The sequence below is a fragment of the Athene noctua genome, chromosome 17 (genome assembly GCF_965140245.1).
Source record: "Athene noctua chromosome 17, bAthNoc1.hap1.1, whole genome shotgun sequence".
Classification (NCBI taxonomy): domain Eukaryota; kingdom Metazoa; phylum Chordata; class Aves; order Strigiformes; family Strigidae; genus Athene; species Athene noctua.
This window is the reverse complement of record NC_134053.1, coordinates 10,516,909-10,535,240: the sequence shown is the minus strand read 5'-3', so window position 1 is coordinate 10,535,240 and position 18,332 is coordinate 10,516,909. Positions and strand designations below refer to the sequence as shown.

At 41.4% G+C, this 18,332-nt stretch overlaps 2 protein-coding genes across 6 annotated transcripts in view; one reads left to right on the top strand and one right to left on the bottom strand.

Annotated features, from left to right (window-relative positions):
* Positions 1-6,671: 6,671 nt before the first annotated feature.
* SNAP29 (synaptosome associated protein 29) lies at positions 6,672-16,594 on the bottom strand. 3 transcript variants are annotated; one of them, XM_074920915.1, is made up of 6 exons: positions 16,216-16,594; positions 14,467-14,663; positions 13,652-13,737; positions 12,709-12,711; positions 12,484-12,588; positions 6,673-10,766 (listed from the first exon to the last, which is right to left on the bottom strand). In XM_074920915.1, the coding sequence occupies exons 1-6, from the start codon at positions 16,435-16,437 to the stop codon at positions 10,609-10,611; spliced, it is 771 nt and encodes a 256-aa protein (XP_074777016.1). In that variant the 5' UTR covers positions 16,438-16,594; the 3' UTR covers positions 6,673-10,608. The 3 variants fall into 3 exon arrangements, with proteins under 3 accessions (XP_074777017.1, XP_074777016.1, XP_074777015.1); XM_074920916.1 differs by lacking the exon at positions 12,709-12,711 and having other exon boundaries at positions 6,672-10,766; positions 12,484-12,567; XM_074920914.1 differs by lacking the exon at positions 12,709-12,711 and having other exon boundaries at positions 6,675-10,766; positions 16,216-16,593.
* A 247-nt stretch (positions 16,595-16,841) lies between these two features.
* PI4KA (phosphatidylinositol 4-kinase alpha) overlaps positions 16,842-18,332 on the top strand; it is a 62,628-nt gene continuing 61,137 nt past the window's right edge. For all 3 annotated transcript variants that reach the window (XM_074920898.1, XM_074920899.1, XM_074920897.1), the window contains exon 1: positions 16,842-17,084. In XM_074920898.1, the coding sequence (XP_074776999.1) occupies positions 16,860-17,084 (225 nt within the window). In that variant the 5' untranslated portion in view covers positions 16,842-16,859. The remainder of the gene's footprint in view (positions 17,085-18,332) is intronic.

The window sequence follows — 18,332 nt, the reverse complement described above, 5'->3', positions numbered from 1 at the left end:
TTAGAAAGATCTTCCTGAATTTAAAGAGTATTTGGTACTTCTTGCTTTTCTAAAGGCCTGAGAGGTGCCCTATGACATAAAAAAAGTGACATCAATTTTTGGCAAACTGTGCTGTTCCAGATGTGTAGCATATCTTTAGCAAATACAAAAATCAAAGGGGAAACATACAAGGTGCTAGTTAAACCACTTATTTAGTATTTTGTCGTCATGTTTCTTTGCAGATTTTTGGTCCTCATCATGGAAAAATGTGATCTAATAAAGTACTGATGTCAAAAATAATGTGTGGAGGTCCAGTTGCGCAGTAGCTTTTAGTTGCCTCCCTCTTTCTGCACCATGCAATATTGCATCCAGGAAGCAAAAGAATGATTTCTAGTCCCAGTGTCAGAGTTTTCTCTCTTCCATCCTAGCTCTCCACAAGTCATTTGCTCCAACTCTACCAGAGTCTAGTGTGAACATGTTTAAAAGTCTGGATCAAGTAAGGCTTTGTAGCCAGAGCACATCAGAATTGAGTCGGGTTTGTGTGTTTCTATCCATTTCCATTTCATGCAGATTGAAACATAACTGTGAAGAATAATAAGCAGCTCTTCTTTTGTGTCTTTGGTTGTGCTGGAAGAGGAGAACTAAAGAATTGAAAGAAACAAGTTTAGTGTTAAGAAATAACCACTTTCATGGCCCTCCCAAAAGTCCTTAAATATCTGCATGTTTCTCTTCTAGCTCAGAAGGTGACTGAGACAGCACATGATGCATTGCCTGATGCAAGAACTATGTTCAGTTAATGCATATTGCCAAGTTTGTGTCTGCAAACAGGAGCTTGATTTGCTATGTCTGGGCTGTGACTGATCTTACTCATTCACAAAGTGAGCAAACAAATGGTTGTATAAATGTCTGGTAGAATACAGGAAAGAGTGTTGAGCTTTTTGATCAATTATTCTAAAACAAGGATGATCAAATATAGGCCATAGGATTAAAACACAGCCTGAATCTGTCCTCATTTGTAATACAAAGTTAAACATTTTGGAATGATCTATCCCTTCCCAGTCCACCCACTCTTGTTAAAAAATGATGCAGTTGGATTTGCTGGTGAACCAAAATTCTAGTAAGCTATCGGCATGGTCTCTGTGGTTAATCAGGGCTTCCTGATTTGTTTCACTGGTTTGTTACCTCCTCAGCTGTTGGGTTACGAAGCAACAAGGCAACATTTATTATACAGCTTCTCTCAGATATCACTTCCTCTCTATTCATCTCCATTCATAGTTACATACGACATGCAATATTATTTTCAGCTATATTTGGCTTGCATGTAATCCAACTTTCCAGCTCCTCTCTGTATTATGTAAATACAACAGCAGGGAAAAGCAGCCTTTTGTCCCCTTGTGCCAGGAGGATATGCTGAACATCAACATGGACATGTTCCTGAAGACCAAACTGTTTTCTGGAAGTCTGCACACAGATTTCATAATCCATCTGTTTTCTGTAGAATGCAGTTATTTAAAGCAACAAAGTTCACTTCAGAGACATTGTACAGTAGCTGCTCTTTATGTTGATATTTCTGATGAGACTCAATATTGTCTATTTTCCATTATAACTCAACAGTGTCTGTAATTGCCTCCTTCCACCAGATTTACATATTATCCCTCCCGGCTGTTCACACACAGACTTTCCTTTACTTGGCAATCTTCCAGTCACTCCATACTACAGACAGAGGTACTAAAACAGCAGAGCAGTTGATAAGAGTCAAAATAAAACTACATTATGTTATAATACATAGCCTACAGATGGCTGAACAATTAAACCACAGAGCATCTGAGACTGTCATCAGAAGTTGTCTTCCTTTTCTTAAGACTTTGTTTTAAGTATTTTCAGGCACGTATGTAACAAGGTTGTAGAGGCTTAATAAATGTTTTTTCAACTGTTATTTGAATAATATTTCCATTATTTATCACTATTCCAAGGAAGCGTAAGTCAGAATTAATGATTCTCTTGAATACCAACTGAAAATTGTTCTTACAGGAATTGGCTCCATAACCCTAACACCTGAGACACCTGGGGAAGAGGAGACATTCCCTGGAGATCCACACAGATCATTAACACAGACAGTCTGACTCAGCAATACATCTGCGCGTGCCTAACTGCAAAATTATAAGGAAGCTTAATGGTTTTAATACGACACTCCACATAAATACATGCCTATTTCTTGAGTAGGTACATTCTTGAATTAAGGCTCTAGCTTCTTGCTTTCTAATGCACACAAACCCCACTGCTCCATCATTGCCACTAGCTGCTGGTGTCCAATGATACATGGAAACCAGCAACATGCTGCTGTATACCACAGTGAAGAGCTGCTTTGGCTGTGCTGCTCCTCTTACCTCACTCAGGCACAGGTGAAGCCCCCAGGCTTCTGGCAAACTGCCACTGTAAACCCAGCATAGTGCATGTTAGCTCAAGTGGGGATAAGGCCTCAATATTGCATTTCAAACACTGATTAGTAAAGCGGGCAATTGAAAAGAAGTGTTTATTTAGCTTATGGAGACGGCAGAAAGGAAAACAGCTCCAGAAATTGGAAGCTAGAAATGCTAGAGCAATGTGGTACGTCAGATTCCTAAGAATGAGCTTCCTTCCCACCACCTGCAGCTGCAAGGAGGACAGTCTGACCACAGTGTCTTTCACAGATGCTGTGCTGGACAAGCAGTTGAAATGCAGCTCAACTAAAAAACATTCAAAAAGGGTCAAGAGCAAGGATTCAGGCAGAAAAAATAAACACCTGGAGATGGAAAAATCCTTCTCCGTTTTTCCTCCCACATGTTTTGGAATCATTGTGCCAGGAAATTATTAAATCACATAAATTTCAATAATGAATGCATTGCTTGGATGGCACATGAAATTGCTGGGGAGTATGGTTAAGGAAAATAAAAACTTTCCAAAGTCAGTAGTGAAGAAGGATCAGACAGAGGAGCTAGGCTACGTGTTATATGGATTCTGAAAACAGTGCTGGTATGGGATGATACTCCCCTGCTTGATACAAGTGAGCATTAAGAGGAAGTGTGTGCATAAAAACCAGAGGAATGTGTTTAATATTTTGTAATTCAGCACAAAGGTTCCCCATGATATTTTTGCTCAACTGAGAAGACTCTGCCACCTAGTTAGGAGAGGGAGAAAGCAGATCAGCTAAAGCACTTCTGCATCTAGAAGGCCATTTTTATGTCTTTTGAGAACAAGGCTACTTTTGCTGTGACACAAATGCCAGTTTGTAGCACACTAGAGTTGTTCCTTGGCTTAATAAGGATTGGTGCATTGGTAACAGGACCCTGACAAGCTAATTTTCTCACCTGCACTTTGCTTAATGTTGCAGTTCAGTTTTAGTTCATTAGACCTTGCTAAACACATACTAATAAAAATTAACCCATCACTGAAATATTGCAACTATGTCATTTAAGAACAAACATCCTTCTCTCCGTATCACAATAGAGTATGTTCTAACGAATATCTTCTACCTGGCTCAGTCACAACTCAACACAAGCACGTGAAGGCGAGGTGGGAGGTGGCTCCTGTTTGCAACACAGCAAACCAGGCAGCTGCGTTGTCACTGACTGGGCTTGTGTTGCCGTTCTGAGCACACGTGGTGAGGTGGGGAGAATCCCAAAGGCAGGCACTGAGGATTAGCACCCACAAATGCTGCTGCCTCCTATCTATACTATATGACTGCATGAAGTTTTGGGAATAAAAATAAATGCCAGAAATGTCAACAGCCTATAACACAACAACATATGATGAAGCAGATAAAATGACTCACAGGTCTCCTCTGCAGTGTTGTTAGCAGCCTAAATATTTTCAGAACAGAAAGCTGCAGAACTTTGAATCTTTAATTGTCTCAGTTTCCATCAAATTCCTGCCTTTTAAGGGTTCTTGGCTTTCCACAAAAGTCAAGTTACAAGTCCTCAGACATTCAGTCCTGATCATCCTGCATGCATTATTCCAGGAGGAAAAATACAGGCTGATGCTGTCCCTCCCTCACAAAGCTTTCTCCATGGGCAGGTGAATGCAATCAAATTTTAAGCTTTGCTTTCTTACGTGACAATTTTGTAACCTTTGTATTACACTGCTGTATTTCTTGGCTGCCTCTCTGCCTAGACTTCACTCAGAGAGGGAAGAAACATCCTGTCATCATCATCCAAGAGGACCAGTGGGCAGAGATATAAACAGATTGGCCAATCCAGATGCAAGACAATAGTGAAAATGGGCAGTAAAGTTAAAGATTATCAAGACATGACATTACGAGTATTGGTATACGGTAACTTACTACTGACAGTACAGTAGGTCTTACTGGACGCCAATAGCAGACTGCATTGCCACCCTTTTCAGTTGCTTCACACAAGGGAATTCCTGCAGGAATTTTTCTTCAAAGGCACCCAAACATGCTAGCCAGGTAACACCCTCTAGCCAACAAACATGAGATGCAAACAAACACTGGGGTTGCACAGAAATTCTAAGAGAAATCTAGGGCTCAAATCTTTAGGGCAAAGCAAGTCAGACTTTAGTACCTACATAATTTGAACTCAGTTAAGACTGGCAAAATTAATACTGATGAGAACTTATTGAAGAAAAGTTCTTCCCTTAGCTTTTTCTTTCCCATAGGATGGAGAGTGAGTGAATTTAAAGGGTGAAAGTACAAGGAAGAAATGGGTGAAGACAGAGGAAATGTTCAGTGAGACAAAGCAAACTGATTAATGTCTTGAATGTAGGGAGAGGCTAAAAGTCAGGAATGAAGAACCGAGACTTTACCTATTTTACAAAATACATGATGTCAGTAAGAAATTTTGTTGAGTCAAACCAAAGGAAAATAAACTGTATATTTTTTTTCCAACAGCTGTAACATGCCTGTCCTTGAGTTATAAACTTTTTTGGGCAGTCTCTCCCACTCTCTAGAGCTGTCAGCACCCAACATACACATTCCAAGCTGTATTGTTTTCTTTCGACACTGAAGGGTTAATACAAAGAGCACGGCTCTGGTGGCACACTTCATAGTCTTGCTGTCCTAGCTGACCCTGGAAGGCTGTGAGACACACTGGAGCAGGACAAAGGTTTCTTCTTCCAAGAGACAGAAATTCCAGTGGCTTTTCAGAGTACTGATCTGCAGGCAGAGCCCACCATTGGCAAATGGCTACTATCCATTAACAGAAAGAGCAGATTTACAATTAATGTGGAGGAAAAAGAAGGATCATCTAGAATGAAGATGCCAAGGAGATCCATTGTTTTCCCAAAAGTATCCACAGCTAGAGCTAGAAGCCCATTTTCTAGAATGGTCTACCTCACCAACAGCAAAGTCACAATCCATCTAGACTTTTTATAGCTGAGGCAGGGCTCCAAAGTCACTGTATTTAGAAAACCCTGCCTGGCATTCAGGGATCTTCCTGATTTGGCAGTCTGTTTATTCTGGGGGCACCTCCCTGCTTTCTTTCAAGTGAGCCTTACCAAGCCTTGAGTGCTGGCCCTAATGCAGATCTTCATATTTTCCCATTTTGGGAATATGTAACATTTATTTGGAAGAAAACAAACAAATGAACCACCTACTAAAATTAAATTAAAATTGTAGAACTCCCTCCTAAAACCAAACCTCTGTTCAGAAGTAGGAAAAAGGGGGAGAGGCAGGCAGAAGCATGAGGATCCTTCATTCCAACAGCACCTGCTCTGCCTGCTTTTACATCCATGAGCATCTTTTACCTCCCCTTCCCTCTTGTTCTCCAGAAAGGCAGGGACTGTGTTGTAAGTAAGAAAGTCCTTGAGAAAATGGAAGGGTTGAAATGCCTGACCAGCCATAAACAGATTTGTGTGAGATACTCTCTCTTCTGAGACTCAGAAACTGATTGTCCCTGCAAGCAGAGCAAGCTAATAATATTCCCGGCAGAGATCCAGAATCCACTGCACTGCTCCATTCTCTACCTTCTTCACTGTGCTCTTTGCATTATTTTGATTTTTCTATATGCAACAGAGTACATGGATGGAAGAGCTCTCAATTCCCTTTTGTTGAAGAACTCTTAGTACAAAGGCAGCAAAACCAAGTTATCTGGATTTTAAAAAACCTGTCAATCTCTTTAGCATATTGACTTTCCCTTTCTAGAGCTTTTGTACTACCACTTCTGCATCTCTGCTTTATGGTATCAAACAAAATTAAAATCCACTACAAAAAAATTTTGAGAAGTCAAGTTCTTCCCTTCATATACAGATAAGAACCAAACTGAAAGTCAGGACAGTCTGAAATTTTCTGCCATCACCAAATCTGCGACCACAAAGGAATATTACATACCTGTTGGTTTTAAGTTTTCAAGCGGGTAATCATTTTTTTGCCTTACTCCTATTCCACTTGCCTTATTCATGCATACATCCAGTTTAGATTGTTCCTAGTAAAACCAAGCACTATGGCAAGATTACTTTTCAAGCAACATCTTGAATTATTTTATCATCACAAGTTTTGCAAATAAATGCCTGTTTGCATTCCTCTTCCCAGATCTAAAAGAATCTACTGGAGAGTCAAGTAGAAATGTAAACACCCTCTTTTTTTTCCTCAGAAATCAAAACCCACCACCTGCAAACTTATTTCCATTCTGGCACAAACTTAAAGTAGGTCCAGCATTCTAACAGATCATAGGAAAGAAGTGTCAATGAATTTGTAGTCAAAGAATTTTGGGAAATAAATGCAAAAACTCTCCATTAACAATAAGCACCTTTATTGACCATCTTATGATTCAACACTCATTTAGTTCAATCTCCTAAATTGCTGAACTACAGTCCAGTTTAGCATTTAATTAAAAGATTTCGGTTTGACTGGTATAAAAAGTGTCATACCTGGGTGGCACAGAATTAAAGTACTATTCAAAAAAGCCATAGACACAAATAATTGCTACCTGTGATTTTGAAAATTAAGCTCCATATATTTCAAAGTCAAAATTAACACATATCCTCCATATGATGTTACGCTTGTAAAAATGCCTACAGAAAATGTTTGTTCAGAAGGCAAAGTGGTTGGAAAGTATTTTCTATTTCACCATTTAACAAGTGACATCACTTTACACAAACTACTAGGCAGCAAAATATTTCAGATAGATTTCACACATTAAAAGAACAACCCAACATCATACAGTGTCCCAACAATTTCCATAGGCCAACAGAGTTCACCACAGCAACAAATCTGTGTAGTACAGACTAAAATTCAGCTATGCATCATGTTATAGTAATCCAATGCTCAGGAAATTTAAAAATTACATACACCTACGAATCTAGTGGTCAGATACCGGTTATTCCCACTTCTTTTTTTTCCCTTGCTGTTTTTAAAGGATGTCTTCTTATGTTACAAAGGGTATGTTACTTCCTGGTGTTTAAAACCTCTTCCAAAATTTATTAGCAAACTCTTTGAGAAACAAGAAAATAATCTCTTATAGAAATGACTTAACTATGTGGGGTTTTTGCTATCTTCTTCTGTCCTCAATATTAAACTTCTACTCAAGCCAGTAAGAATAAAATTAATCAGAGCTATTTTGCTGCAAGGACACCAGTTTCTATGCCAACACGAGTATTTAGGCAAAATCACTTAACTTATCAAGTTAGTGCTTAGTATAAATTAAATTTCTTCTGAAAGTCCTATACCCTTATACAAGGTAAGTTTTTCAACAACATCCAAGAATTAGAACTCTATCTCAAGAAACAGTAAGAAAAGCTTCTGAATTAAGTCCTTCATAACACATACAAAATGACATTTCCTCGAAAGGCGAATGTCTTTTTTTTTTTTTTCCCTTTTCTGCAGGATGCAAAGTTATTCAAATGAGAAAAAAAAATATCATCACTATTACAAAATAGCATTGTCTTAATGTCAGACTTAAGTTCTTTATCAGCATAAAGCATCTGAAACAAAGCTGAGAAAAGGAATTCAGTTTGTAGCAGGAATTCGTTTATACCCATGCACAATCTTTTTTTCCCCCACAAAAGAAATCCAATGTGAGAAATAATCCTTTAAAACAAGGCCAATATAACCAAAACAAAAATAGCAAATAGAGCAGGAAAGCCTAAGCAAAGACATACATTACTGAGACAGTGAATGGGATCGTTAGAAGAGATGAGAAGTTAGACCTCTGTATAACTTCCACACGGCTGAGATCCTGGTTTTCTAGGCTGCTTGAATAATGAGGTTCTTAAAGCAGAAATAGGGGTTTAATTTTTTTATTCCCCTTCCCTGCTTGTGTTTTTAAAGGCATCAGAGATCTCCAGGATGCAGTAAATGTTTCATAAGGCTAATACAACTAAACAGTTGACCAAAAACTTGGGTTTGTTTCATGAAATAATTTATACTAAAAAAAAAAAAAAAGGAATAGCTTCTATCAGAAAGGCTACATACTTCACTCTTAAATCAACAAAAAAATTTTGCTTGGATTCAAGCTCTACTTTTTTTATTACACATAACACAATCAGACCTTCCAGCTACATATTTTCCTCCATTAGCCATAACTTAGTGGAGAAAGTCTCAGCATACATCATAGTTACCAAAGTCTTACTTTGGAAAAAATTTAGTTGTGAAATAGTTCCATTCAGGTGAAGGCAGATTTCACACTAAAATGAGTATTATTAATTACCAGCAATTTTTGGTATTCTCTGTTCTGGAGAGAATTTATACACCCCTTCTAAGATGTAAGCATTGCTGTTAACCAGCGTTGGGATAGGAAAAAATACAAGTCTTTTCACCCTTTTTATTAAAAGGAGAAAGTCAAACAAGAAACTGAAACAGGTGTAAGTCTTTCAGTGAGGTACTTAACATTTTCAAAACTAATGATTGTATCATTTACTAAATAAATGTTAACAACCATCTTGAGACATCAAATCATATCATAAATACTCTAACAGAGTAAGAGAGAATTAATCATGGTATACACCCAAAAAGTTAGATGATACATTGATATCAATAAGGTTTTTTATGGTTCCAAATAAGCATAAATGACACAAAGTGAAAATTAAAAAGAAATTAAACATACTCAGTAGCTCAAAGTTTTATGTCCCTGCAAAACACATTTTCTTAAGAGACTGAAATCAATGACATCAATAACATAAGGTGAAACAGAGGCTCACCTTAAAATAAATTCACAACTCTACTTTGCTAGTAATCCCAGGAATAATATTTTTTTCCACAATACCATGTCCAAGAACTGTAGCTTTTTTAACTATTTATTTTTGTTCAGGTGAACTTTCATAAGACACAGTAAAACAAGAAAGGCTCAACATTTCTTTTATCTCCTTACCAGTGGGGTGCACTTTGTAGCAAGTGAGCTCAAGGCAACAAATCCCTTGAAAAAAGGGAAAAGGGAGGGTGTGCATGTGATGTTCATGAAGGATACAAGCTTGATAGCCCTGAACACCAAGGTCGCCCTTTAATTCACAAGATAATGTGGCACCAGCTCAGGAAAATCTCTCTCTTCTTAGCCACTCATTATCATTTGTGATAGCAGGTGTTGCAATACCGACACGGGTCCCTTGGCCTCTCCAAACTGAAATAACTTACTTGTTTTCAAGACAGACACAAGTTCTCATTGTCATGTGTTCAGGCTGGAGCAGAATTGTAATTCTTAAAACCAGTCACATTACCTAGGAAAACACAGCATCTGCTCAATCCCTAATCACATTTTAAATAAATTTTAAAGAATAATCTCCTATGATCGGTTTGTGCAGTATCAGACCAACTCTCCATTTCTAAAATGGAATCTATTTTTCCAATAACCACCTAACTGAATAAGCTGAGGAAGAACAGAAAATAGAAAAGCAGATGCTGACAAGTTCTGCAAAAGAATCTTTAAGAGCACATATGTTTAAGTCCTCATTTGTTATCCAAACTTTTTGTGTGTCAACCAACATTTCTCTCAGACTGTAAGATACCCATAGAGATCTTTACTGAAAATACTGTAAAGGTGATAGCATTTAGTGACCCAAACATAAAAACCACAGGTTGTGAATCTACCATTTGGCAGAATTAATCTTAGAAAAGGGAACACACAGAGAATATTATCATTACTGCATGACACCCCTGATATTTTACAACTTCCACAGAACGGTTCGTTCCTTAAGCCCCAGAAATGCCAGAGAACAGTCACTTCGAATTATTTTTACAGCTGGATATCGGCATTTTTTCAGAATTTAAAATAGCTGTAGGTAAACAGAATTAGCAACACTTGTTCTGAACAAAGAAGCACATTCTGTTCCCCCTGCCCCCTCCCCAAAAGAGGCAAAATGCAGTTACTTTTCTCATGACAGCTCCCAGGCCAAGGACACTGAAGCTTTGTAGATTGCAAATTCCTCCATGCACATGACACAGTTATACAATTGAGCAGGGTATCCAGCACAAAAGCATTTACCAAGTGCTGAGAGATTTTACTCAACATGCACTCTTCCCACATATATTAAGAAGAAATTTAAGGTATTATGCTGCACTTAAGACTATGCAATTTTAATGACAACAAAATCAATAACGTATCAGAAAAAAGAGAAACAGATACTGTCCAAGATTTTTTTAAGAGATTGGTTGAGCTAAAACATCCAAGAAGAACTGACGCTGGACAAAAAAATTTCTAAAAGCTTTTACAGTTGTCGGACTTTTTTATCAGTGCTTTTAATATTGACGTCCAGTGTCTCTACTTTTTTTGTTAGCCGATCAAGCATATCATCTTGCTCATCTATTTCTGTCTGCAGACCAAGGGCTAGGTTTTTCAGACGACTCAACCCAGAAGACATCTCATCTGTTAACAAAGAGAGGGGACCATAAGGAATCAAAGCAGTATAAAGCATGTTGTTTAAATGGATACTATCAGGATTCCTTCTTCTCCAAACCCCTGGGTTAGAAAATGTTAGTTACAACTGCTCAAGTCGGAATGTTCTTCAATAGTGGAAACACCAGTATTTTAACACTTTTACCCCATTACTACCAGAAATAATTGCTTCCTTCTTTTTCCATTACAAGTTAAGTACAAATGCTTAAAACTGAACTGGATCTTAAGTGACATACCCTGTAATGCAGTTTTTACTTATTTTAAAAAATGTGTTTTATATAAAATTTGGTACATTGTTTCTCAGCTCAGTATATGCAATATGCTCATTGTCTCAATTGTTTTTCTTTAAACTTCATGCAGAGACATGGGCAATACACTGAAGACTTAAGCAGTCAGTTATTTAACATAGATGGAAAAATCCCATTTTCAGATTTTCTAATCTGGCTACAAGGAAATAATTTTAGTGCAAGGCTGATTGGTATAAATGCTTCTGAGGCTAGTAAGTTTTGCACAGCTTGGGAGAAGAAATATGCTTCCGCTGGCTCTCATGCTTCACTATTTCTCTTTGATCTATTCCTTTCTGATTTCTTTCCAATCTCTTCTTTCTAGGTCAGCTAAACAGTGATACATGTAAGCAAAGAGGCACTTTGTATATATGCTGCAGAACAAAGGAAAAGAAAGTCAGCTGAATGGTTTTGGGGAGTAATAAAAGAAATGCAGCAAATTCACAAATTAAATATTCAGTGCCTTTCAATTCTTCTATTTTCTGCAAAACATGTTTATTTCAGAAGCTGCATACAGTTGTAAATTCTTTGGGTGCTAACTGATGTACATTTTAATATCTAAGTATCAGTTAGGTAAGCCGAATGCATCTTTAGATGTAAGTGGTAAGCTTCAGAAAAAGAGGTAGTAAATATCCATACTGGTACAATCTGGATGTCAATTTGAAGCAGTATTTCCTTATTAATATTACCAGTACCTGCTTAATAAGATTTTTCAGAATGGATAGATAAGCCTTCTTATCCCAGTGATATTCCAGTCAACTTATAGGATGAATCAAATAAACATTTTCATATCCTGAATGCAAGTGTTTTGGGATACTACAGCACCATCTCCTCTTTGAAATTACAGAGATTTGTTAGCACATTCACATTTGGTAAGGGAGTTTTTCTTATTGTCAATATATGATCTAAGGGGACTCATGCTTTTAGTGTGTGTTTTTTTCCCCTGGTCTCTTTGCTCAGGGACAGTTCATAATCTAACCATTTCTAAAGCACAAGCATGTTGCAGAAGAGTTGAAGTACTAATGCCAATCGTGTATTAGTTTCTGCAGAAGATTTATACTATTCCAGGCATCCTAGCCAGTTTGTTTCCAGCTGGTTTTGTGTGAAATGCATTTTCTAACTCAGATCTGTTATTAATATTTGCAAGTAGTTGACCCACATGACATCCCTCAGCATTCTACCAAATAACGTAGATTTCAATCAAATTCTAAATTCTGCTACATAGATAGTTTTGAAATGCAGAATACAAGCAAATGATTTTTTTGTTTTATATTCTCAAATTTCACATGTGAACTAAACAAAGAAGTGTTTGTTGGCAATATATTACTTAGTAATTTTCTCTGGCTTAAGAACGAAGTACTGAAAAGTGTATTAGATCAAACAGCTTCAATTTTCTCACTCACCTAAGTTGTTATCAATTTTCTGGTGGTAAGCTCGCAGGTGTTGGTTCTTTGGATAGGAATCCCTTTGCACTGAAGAAACTAAATCTGCTTTGTTGAAATCACTGTCTGTTATGAGTACAAAATACAGAATATTATATAATAAAAAAGCTAGCAAAAAGAGGCTTTAACGTTTTAGAAGGGCTATTAAAAATTAGTCTGACCACAGCTGCCATGTAATCACATAACCTGCTAACAGGAGTATCAAAAGTAGCCCAACACCACTATAGGGCACCCCTCAAGATGAACCATTATTAAGCTACACTTATTCTCTTTTGGGATGCCTTTTGTAATTCTACTAGGTAGGTCAGAGAAAAAAGAAAAAAAACCAGCCACCCAACCAACAAAACAGGTAGGTTGGTAACCTCTACCAGCAGTGAAATGTTCCCCCAGGTCAAGCCACCAGAGAGTTATTTGTGCCCTCTACTGTACAGACTTGTAATATTACAGGGAGTGGAAGTGACATCAGTGTTACCAAAAAGCATTTCTTTATTTACAGAACTACAATTATAAAGATACCTTACTGCCTTCTCACTCTTTAACAAGTAATTGAACCTCACTTAAAGAAAGGAACAGTTCTTTTGTACATAAAAGTCACTACAGAAGTTAACACATTGTGAGAATGGGGAGCAAGGCCAAAACCTGTGCACTTCCTTGTATATATCAAGTAATGACTCCTGTATGAAGGGTTATATTGAAATAACAAGGAAAACATATCTGAAAACTGTAACAAGTAATGGTTAAAAAGGAGAACCTCTGAATGTGGAAGTTAACATTCTGGCAAACCCAGGACAATGTGCCTGCACATTGTGTGGATTCTTGACTATAGTCTTCTCTGTGCAAATACAAGCACTGGATGCTTTTAAAGTCTTTAGTGGATATAGCATAAATCCCCCACAAGAAGGGCTAAGTAAAATCTATGTCAAAGTTTCAAGACTTCACTATGACTAGAAGGAGCTTTAGGGAAAACAATTCCCTAGAATTCACAGCCATGAAGGCTGGGATACAAATCTCCAGATGTTAGGCAGCAATGCAAGTCAGCAGTTGGGCAGGCTGAAGGGTCTCTGCCTTCACCACGGCACAAGTCTGCCCCACGATGATAGATACTCAGTGTATAATAAAGTTGACAAACCTGAATTATCCAGCTTCCTTAAATTTGGATGAGTTTCTTGGTATTTTGACTCTTGTTCTTTGCTAGACATCATTGCTTCTTTTAATCTAGTAATACAGAGAATAAAAAGAAAACATTCCTATGGACCACAGGACTCATTCTGAATCTGTTAAACAAGAACTGGTATCAAATTTATAAAATAAGAGCAAATTTGTTTGACCTGATCTAAAACATTCCTTTAAAATAAACTGTTGGCATTTGTCATCAGTGAAAGCAGAACTGTTTGCTTTAGTGATGAAAATAACACACAGAAACTTTTATATCAGAACCAGAACTGTATCTTCCATCTTGGAGGCAACCTGTTCCTTTCCTCTAGTGAGGGAAGAAGGAAATCAATCCATGCAGCACTGCCAGGTTTTACAGAAGTTTCTCAGTTAAGACAGACAAGTACTGTAAGACACATTAATTTAACAGCAATTTATTTTCAGCTTTTAATAGAAACTAGAGAAATACACATATTTCACTGGAAACATGTTAATGCTACAAATCATGATTTCCTGGTAAGACTGAAGTAAGCACAGTAATTCAGAAGACTGAAGAATTACTTGTGCAATTTTCTGTAATTGTTTGAAATAATTCCCCATAAATACGCAGTTATTCTTGCCACTACAAATATAAAAGTAAAAATATTTTTCTCAGAGTTAAAAGAAAAAGGGAGCTAGACACCATCTCAGGACTTTACTTGACAGAATCAGATCTTTAAGTTCTGATTTTCTGGTGACATTTCAGAAATACTGTGGGAGATAATTCCCAAGTAAAATGTTCATGTTACTTACCTACTGTTAGCACAATATTCAGGGGTTCCATTCTGCTCTGGCTTGCTCTCTGGAGGTTTGGCTTTGAAGTAGTTTACCAAGCCCCCCCAAACACTCTTAATGCTATTTATGTGCCTTTGACTAGTCTTCAAGTCCTGGTCCATTTTATCTACCATCTGTTCTGTGCGCTTCAGTGCCTCTCCTTGACGTACAAGCTCCTAACAGATATTGACAGAAAAAGAGAAGCTAGTAAAGCCAAGATAAACTGAAACATCAAACATTTAACAGACATTCTACAGAAAAACAACAGAGTTCCTCCATCTACGTAGAATATTTCTGAACACATACTGCTTTTTCACTCACCCCTCTTCCTCCAGGGCATTTCAATCAAGAGTTGCTAGTCAGCCACAGCATTAACCAGCTATAAAATCCTCATCACTTCACAAAGGTTCCTGACACCTACCACAAACAGCATCCAGGAATTTTCTGTATTGGTCTTCTGTCAGGTTGACATTTGAATCTCTTCTTGATGGAATAAGCATGGCACCAGATGGGTGATGTAGTGAAAATGCATAGGTTTGTGACAGCAAAATGAGCAAGCAGAATTATTTTTAGGTGTGAATGACACCTTCACTGGAAAGGGATACTATTTTCACATTACTGATGTTCCCAATAATGATGTTACAAACAGAATAACCAGAGAAAATAAACACAAACAGAATTTTTTCCTACTGCAGGAATAATCTTTTAGCTAATACTAACAGAGCAAGATTTAGACATTTTGATATATACAATTAAGCTATTTTATAATTCGACAGCACAAACGCTATTCCAAAGTAATCCAAAGATTAATTCTGGCAGGCAAGTTACCTGCAGCTAGTGCAAAACAAAGAACTTGTTTTGAATTCTCTCTAAACTTTGGGGAATTCTAGTTTAAATTGCACACACACCCTCAAGCAGCAAACACACACAGTTCAAGTTTCACCGCGAGCCCTGTGTTAAGTCTAAATTCTTGATTCCTCATGTCTGCTCTTCCAGACAGACAAATCACGAGCCCCCAAATTTGCAGAAGTGCTACCAAGAGCCCTCTCCAGCATAAGCACCTACTGCAGCTTCTGAATGCTCTCGGGTTAATTTAGGCAACCACGTTACTAACGCTCAATGAAACCTCCCATTAGCCGGTGACACAATGGACAAGACCTTTACGATGCCTCTAAGTATAAACTCTGTTCTGAAACAAGGCCAAAAGAATGAAGGAAATGATTAATCAGGATGAAGCCAGCACATCACAAACAACTAACAGGGCAGTTTCATCAAGAGAACTGCTGAAAACTTTTTAGTCTGATAAAAACAGGCATAATAATGCCATTGATAAGATTTAGTAATGAGTTGTTAAAAGCAGGTGAAAACACAGGTGAGTCCTAGTCTCAGTATTATACAGAGAGAATCTACCTGGGATTTTTTTTCCTCAAAAACCAAACTGCCTCCACCCAGAAAATCAGCCTGCAATAACACAGAGGGATATGTTGTCTCCGAGCCACTGAATAACTCTAAATAAAGAGATGTTTCGGGAGACTTTCGGGGGGAATAGAGAAAACAAGACACACACTCGCACCCCCCAGGAGGTTTAATCCGGACACGCGTGGCGGGAGGCGGCGGGCGCAGGGCAGCCCCTCGGCGGCACATCGCAGCCGCCCCAGGGGGAGAAGGCTCCGTCCTCGGCTCGCCCCCCTCCCCCGGGCTGCGCTGTCCCGCGGGGCCGCGACCCACCTCGGAGGCGGCCACGCCGATCCGCTCGGACTCGTAGAGAAGCGAGAGGGAGCGGGTGGTGCTGTCGGCGGTGGCGGCGGAGCGACGCAGCACCTCCTGCTGCAGGTACCGCTGCCGCGCGGCGCCGCTCAACTCCCCGCTGCCCCTCTCCGGCCGCCACGCCGCCGCCTCCTCCTCCTCCTCCTCGGCGAAGGGGTTGTAGCTCTTCGGCAGGGCCGACATGGTGCCGCCGACAGCGGGCCGCGAAGAAAGCGTCGGCGGTGAGCGCTTCAGGGAAGCGGCGCCCTCGCTCCTCAGGGGCCGGGCCGGGCCTGCCCCGCCGCTCGCCGCCGGGCCCCGCCTCAGGCCGCGGCCCGGCTCCTTCCGCCCACAGCCCCGCACCGCGCGCCGGGCGGAAGCGCCGCGCAACGCCCCCAGGGGCGGGGCGAGCGCGCGGGGTGCGGCGGAGCGACCCGCGGCTACTGGGCGGGGCCACCGCGGCGGGAGGGGGCGGGGCCACCGCGGCGGGAGGGGGCGGGGCGGCGAAGCCGCTGCGGGCGCCGCCATCTTTGCGGTGTGATTGGCGGACCGAGATCCCGTGGGAGGCGGCGGTCTCGCGAGAGGGGGCGGGGCTGGGCGGGCTGGCCCCCGCATTCCCCCGCAATATGGCGGCCGCGGCAGTGGCGGCGGCAGCGGCTGCTGCTGCGACGGCGGCGGCGACGGCAGCGGCGGCTGCGGCGACCACCACCACCACTACGGCGGCGGCCACGGCTCCCTCCGCGGGCGCGGGGCGGGGGAGCAGTGCGGGCACCGCGCGCGGCTTCTACTTCAACACGGTGCTGTCGCTGGCGCGGTCGCTGGCGGTGCAGAGTCCGGCGCCGCTGGAGAAGGTGAGGGGCGTCCCGCGCGGCTGCGTCCGGCGGGGCTGGGGCAGTGTCACGCGTGGGGGCGGTGGGAGGGCTGGTCTCGTGTGGGCGCTGCGTCCGTGGGGACCCTGGGGGTGTCACGCGTGGGAGCCGGCGGGGTGCGCAGGGGCGTCATGTGAGTGGGAGCCGCGTGTGTGTGCGTCACGCGAGTGGAGTCTGCGTGGAGGGGTCGGCATCGCGGGCGCAGTGGCAGGGGGGCAGGGAGCCCTTCCTGTGGAGGCTGCTTGTGCCGTGTGGGTGAGGAAGGTGGTGGTTCGCGGCCGGGGGGGGCGGGTCTGGGGCGCTTCCCTTGCTCCTGTCATGCGTGGGGACCTGCGGCGCGTGTGGGGAGCGGGTCAGAGCCGGTGTCTGTGCCCGCGGGTGGGTTTGTACCCTGGTCCCGTGGGGGCTGTGGCAGTGGGAGGCCGGGGCTGGTGTGTCCATCTGTGCCCAGAGCATGCTGCCGCCCAAGGTGGGGGCTGTCCTGTGGCCGTGGGAGTGGGCTCCAGCACACCAGCTGTGTCTGTGCGTGGTGTCTGCTGGGCCTATAGATGCTTGCATGGCCCATCTCGACCCCAACATACCATCGCAGCAGGAGGTGTGAGCCCAGCAGCCATGGCTGGCACCCTTGGAGCAGTGCCCATGTCCTGGTGAGGGACGTGGGTCCTCACAGTGGTTGCATATCCCTGAAGTCTGCGGGATATGGTCTTGCACATGTAGTTAGTGTCAGCCTAATTAGGGCTCTTTATTCCAAATATTTGGTTAAATGCAAGCGATGTAATGAGCTCAAGGTAAAAATCTACTAGGTTGTGATAAATCTCTCCTGAATGTAAAACCCGCCAGGGAGATCTTCATCTGGGCTGTTCCCCGCGTGGCACGGAGCAGCTGGCGTGCTGGAGTGGTGTGCTGCTGCAGGGAGGAGAGATGGACAGCCTGGTGTTTTGGGAGTTGGCTGCTCTGAGCACAAAGTGATTGAACTTCTAAATTGCCTCGTGCAATAATGAAAGATGACTAAATTGTTGAAAAGCACAGCTCTGTGCTGATGAAAACTATAGTGGTTGTTCTTGGCCAGCTGTTGCAGGCTTCTGTTCTTGGTCTTGTTCTAGAAATCTACCATTGGTCTGACAGCCAACTGTGAATAATTTTTTTAAGCCTTGCTGTTGGTTCACTAATGGTGGGCATTTCTTTTTTTTCTTTTTAGTTCGAGACACTACAATAACAGTTAGTAACAGT

Bases quoted from the DNA above. Each gene is read 5' to 3' on its own strand.
- SNAP29 (XM_074920915.1), bottom strand. From the start codon at position 16,437: ATGTCGGCCCTGCCGAAGAGCTACAACCCCTTCGCCGAGGAGGAGGAG. The intron at 13,738-14,466 runs GTAAGTAACATG...CTGTATTACTAG, and splicing joins GAATATTGTGCTAACAGTAG to ATTAAAAGAAGCAATGATGT. The intron at 10,767-12,483 runs GTGAGTGAGAAA...CTTTGTTAACAG, and splicing joins GAAAATTGATAACAACTTAG to ATGAGATGTCTTCTGGGTTG.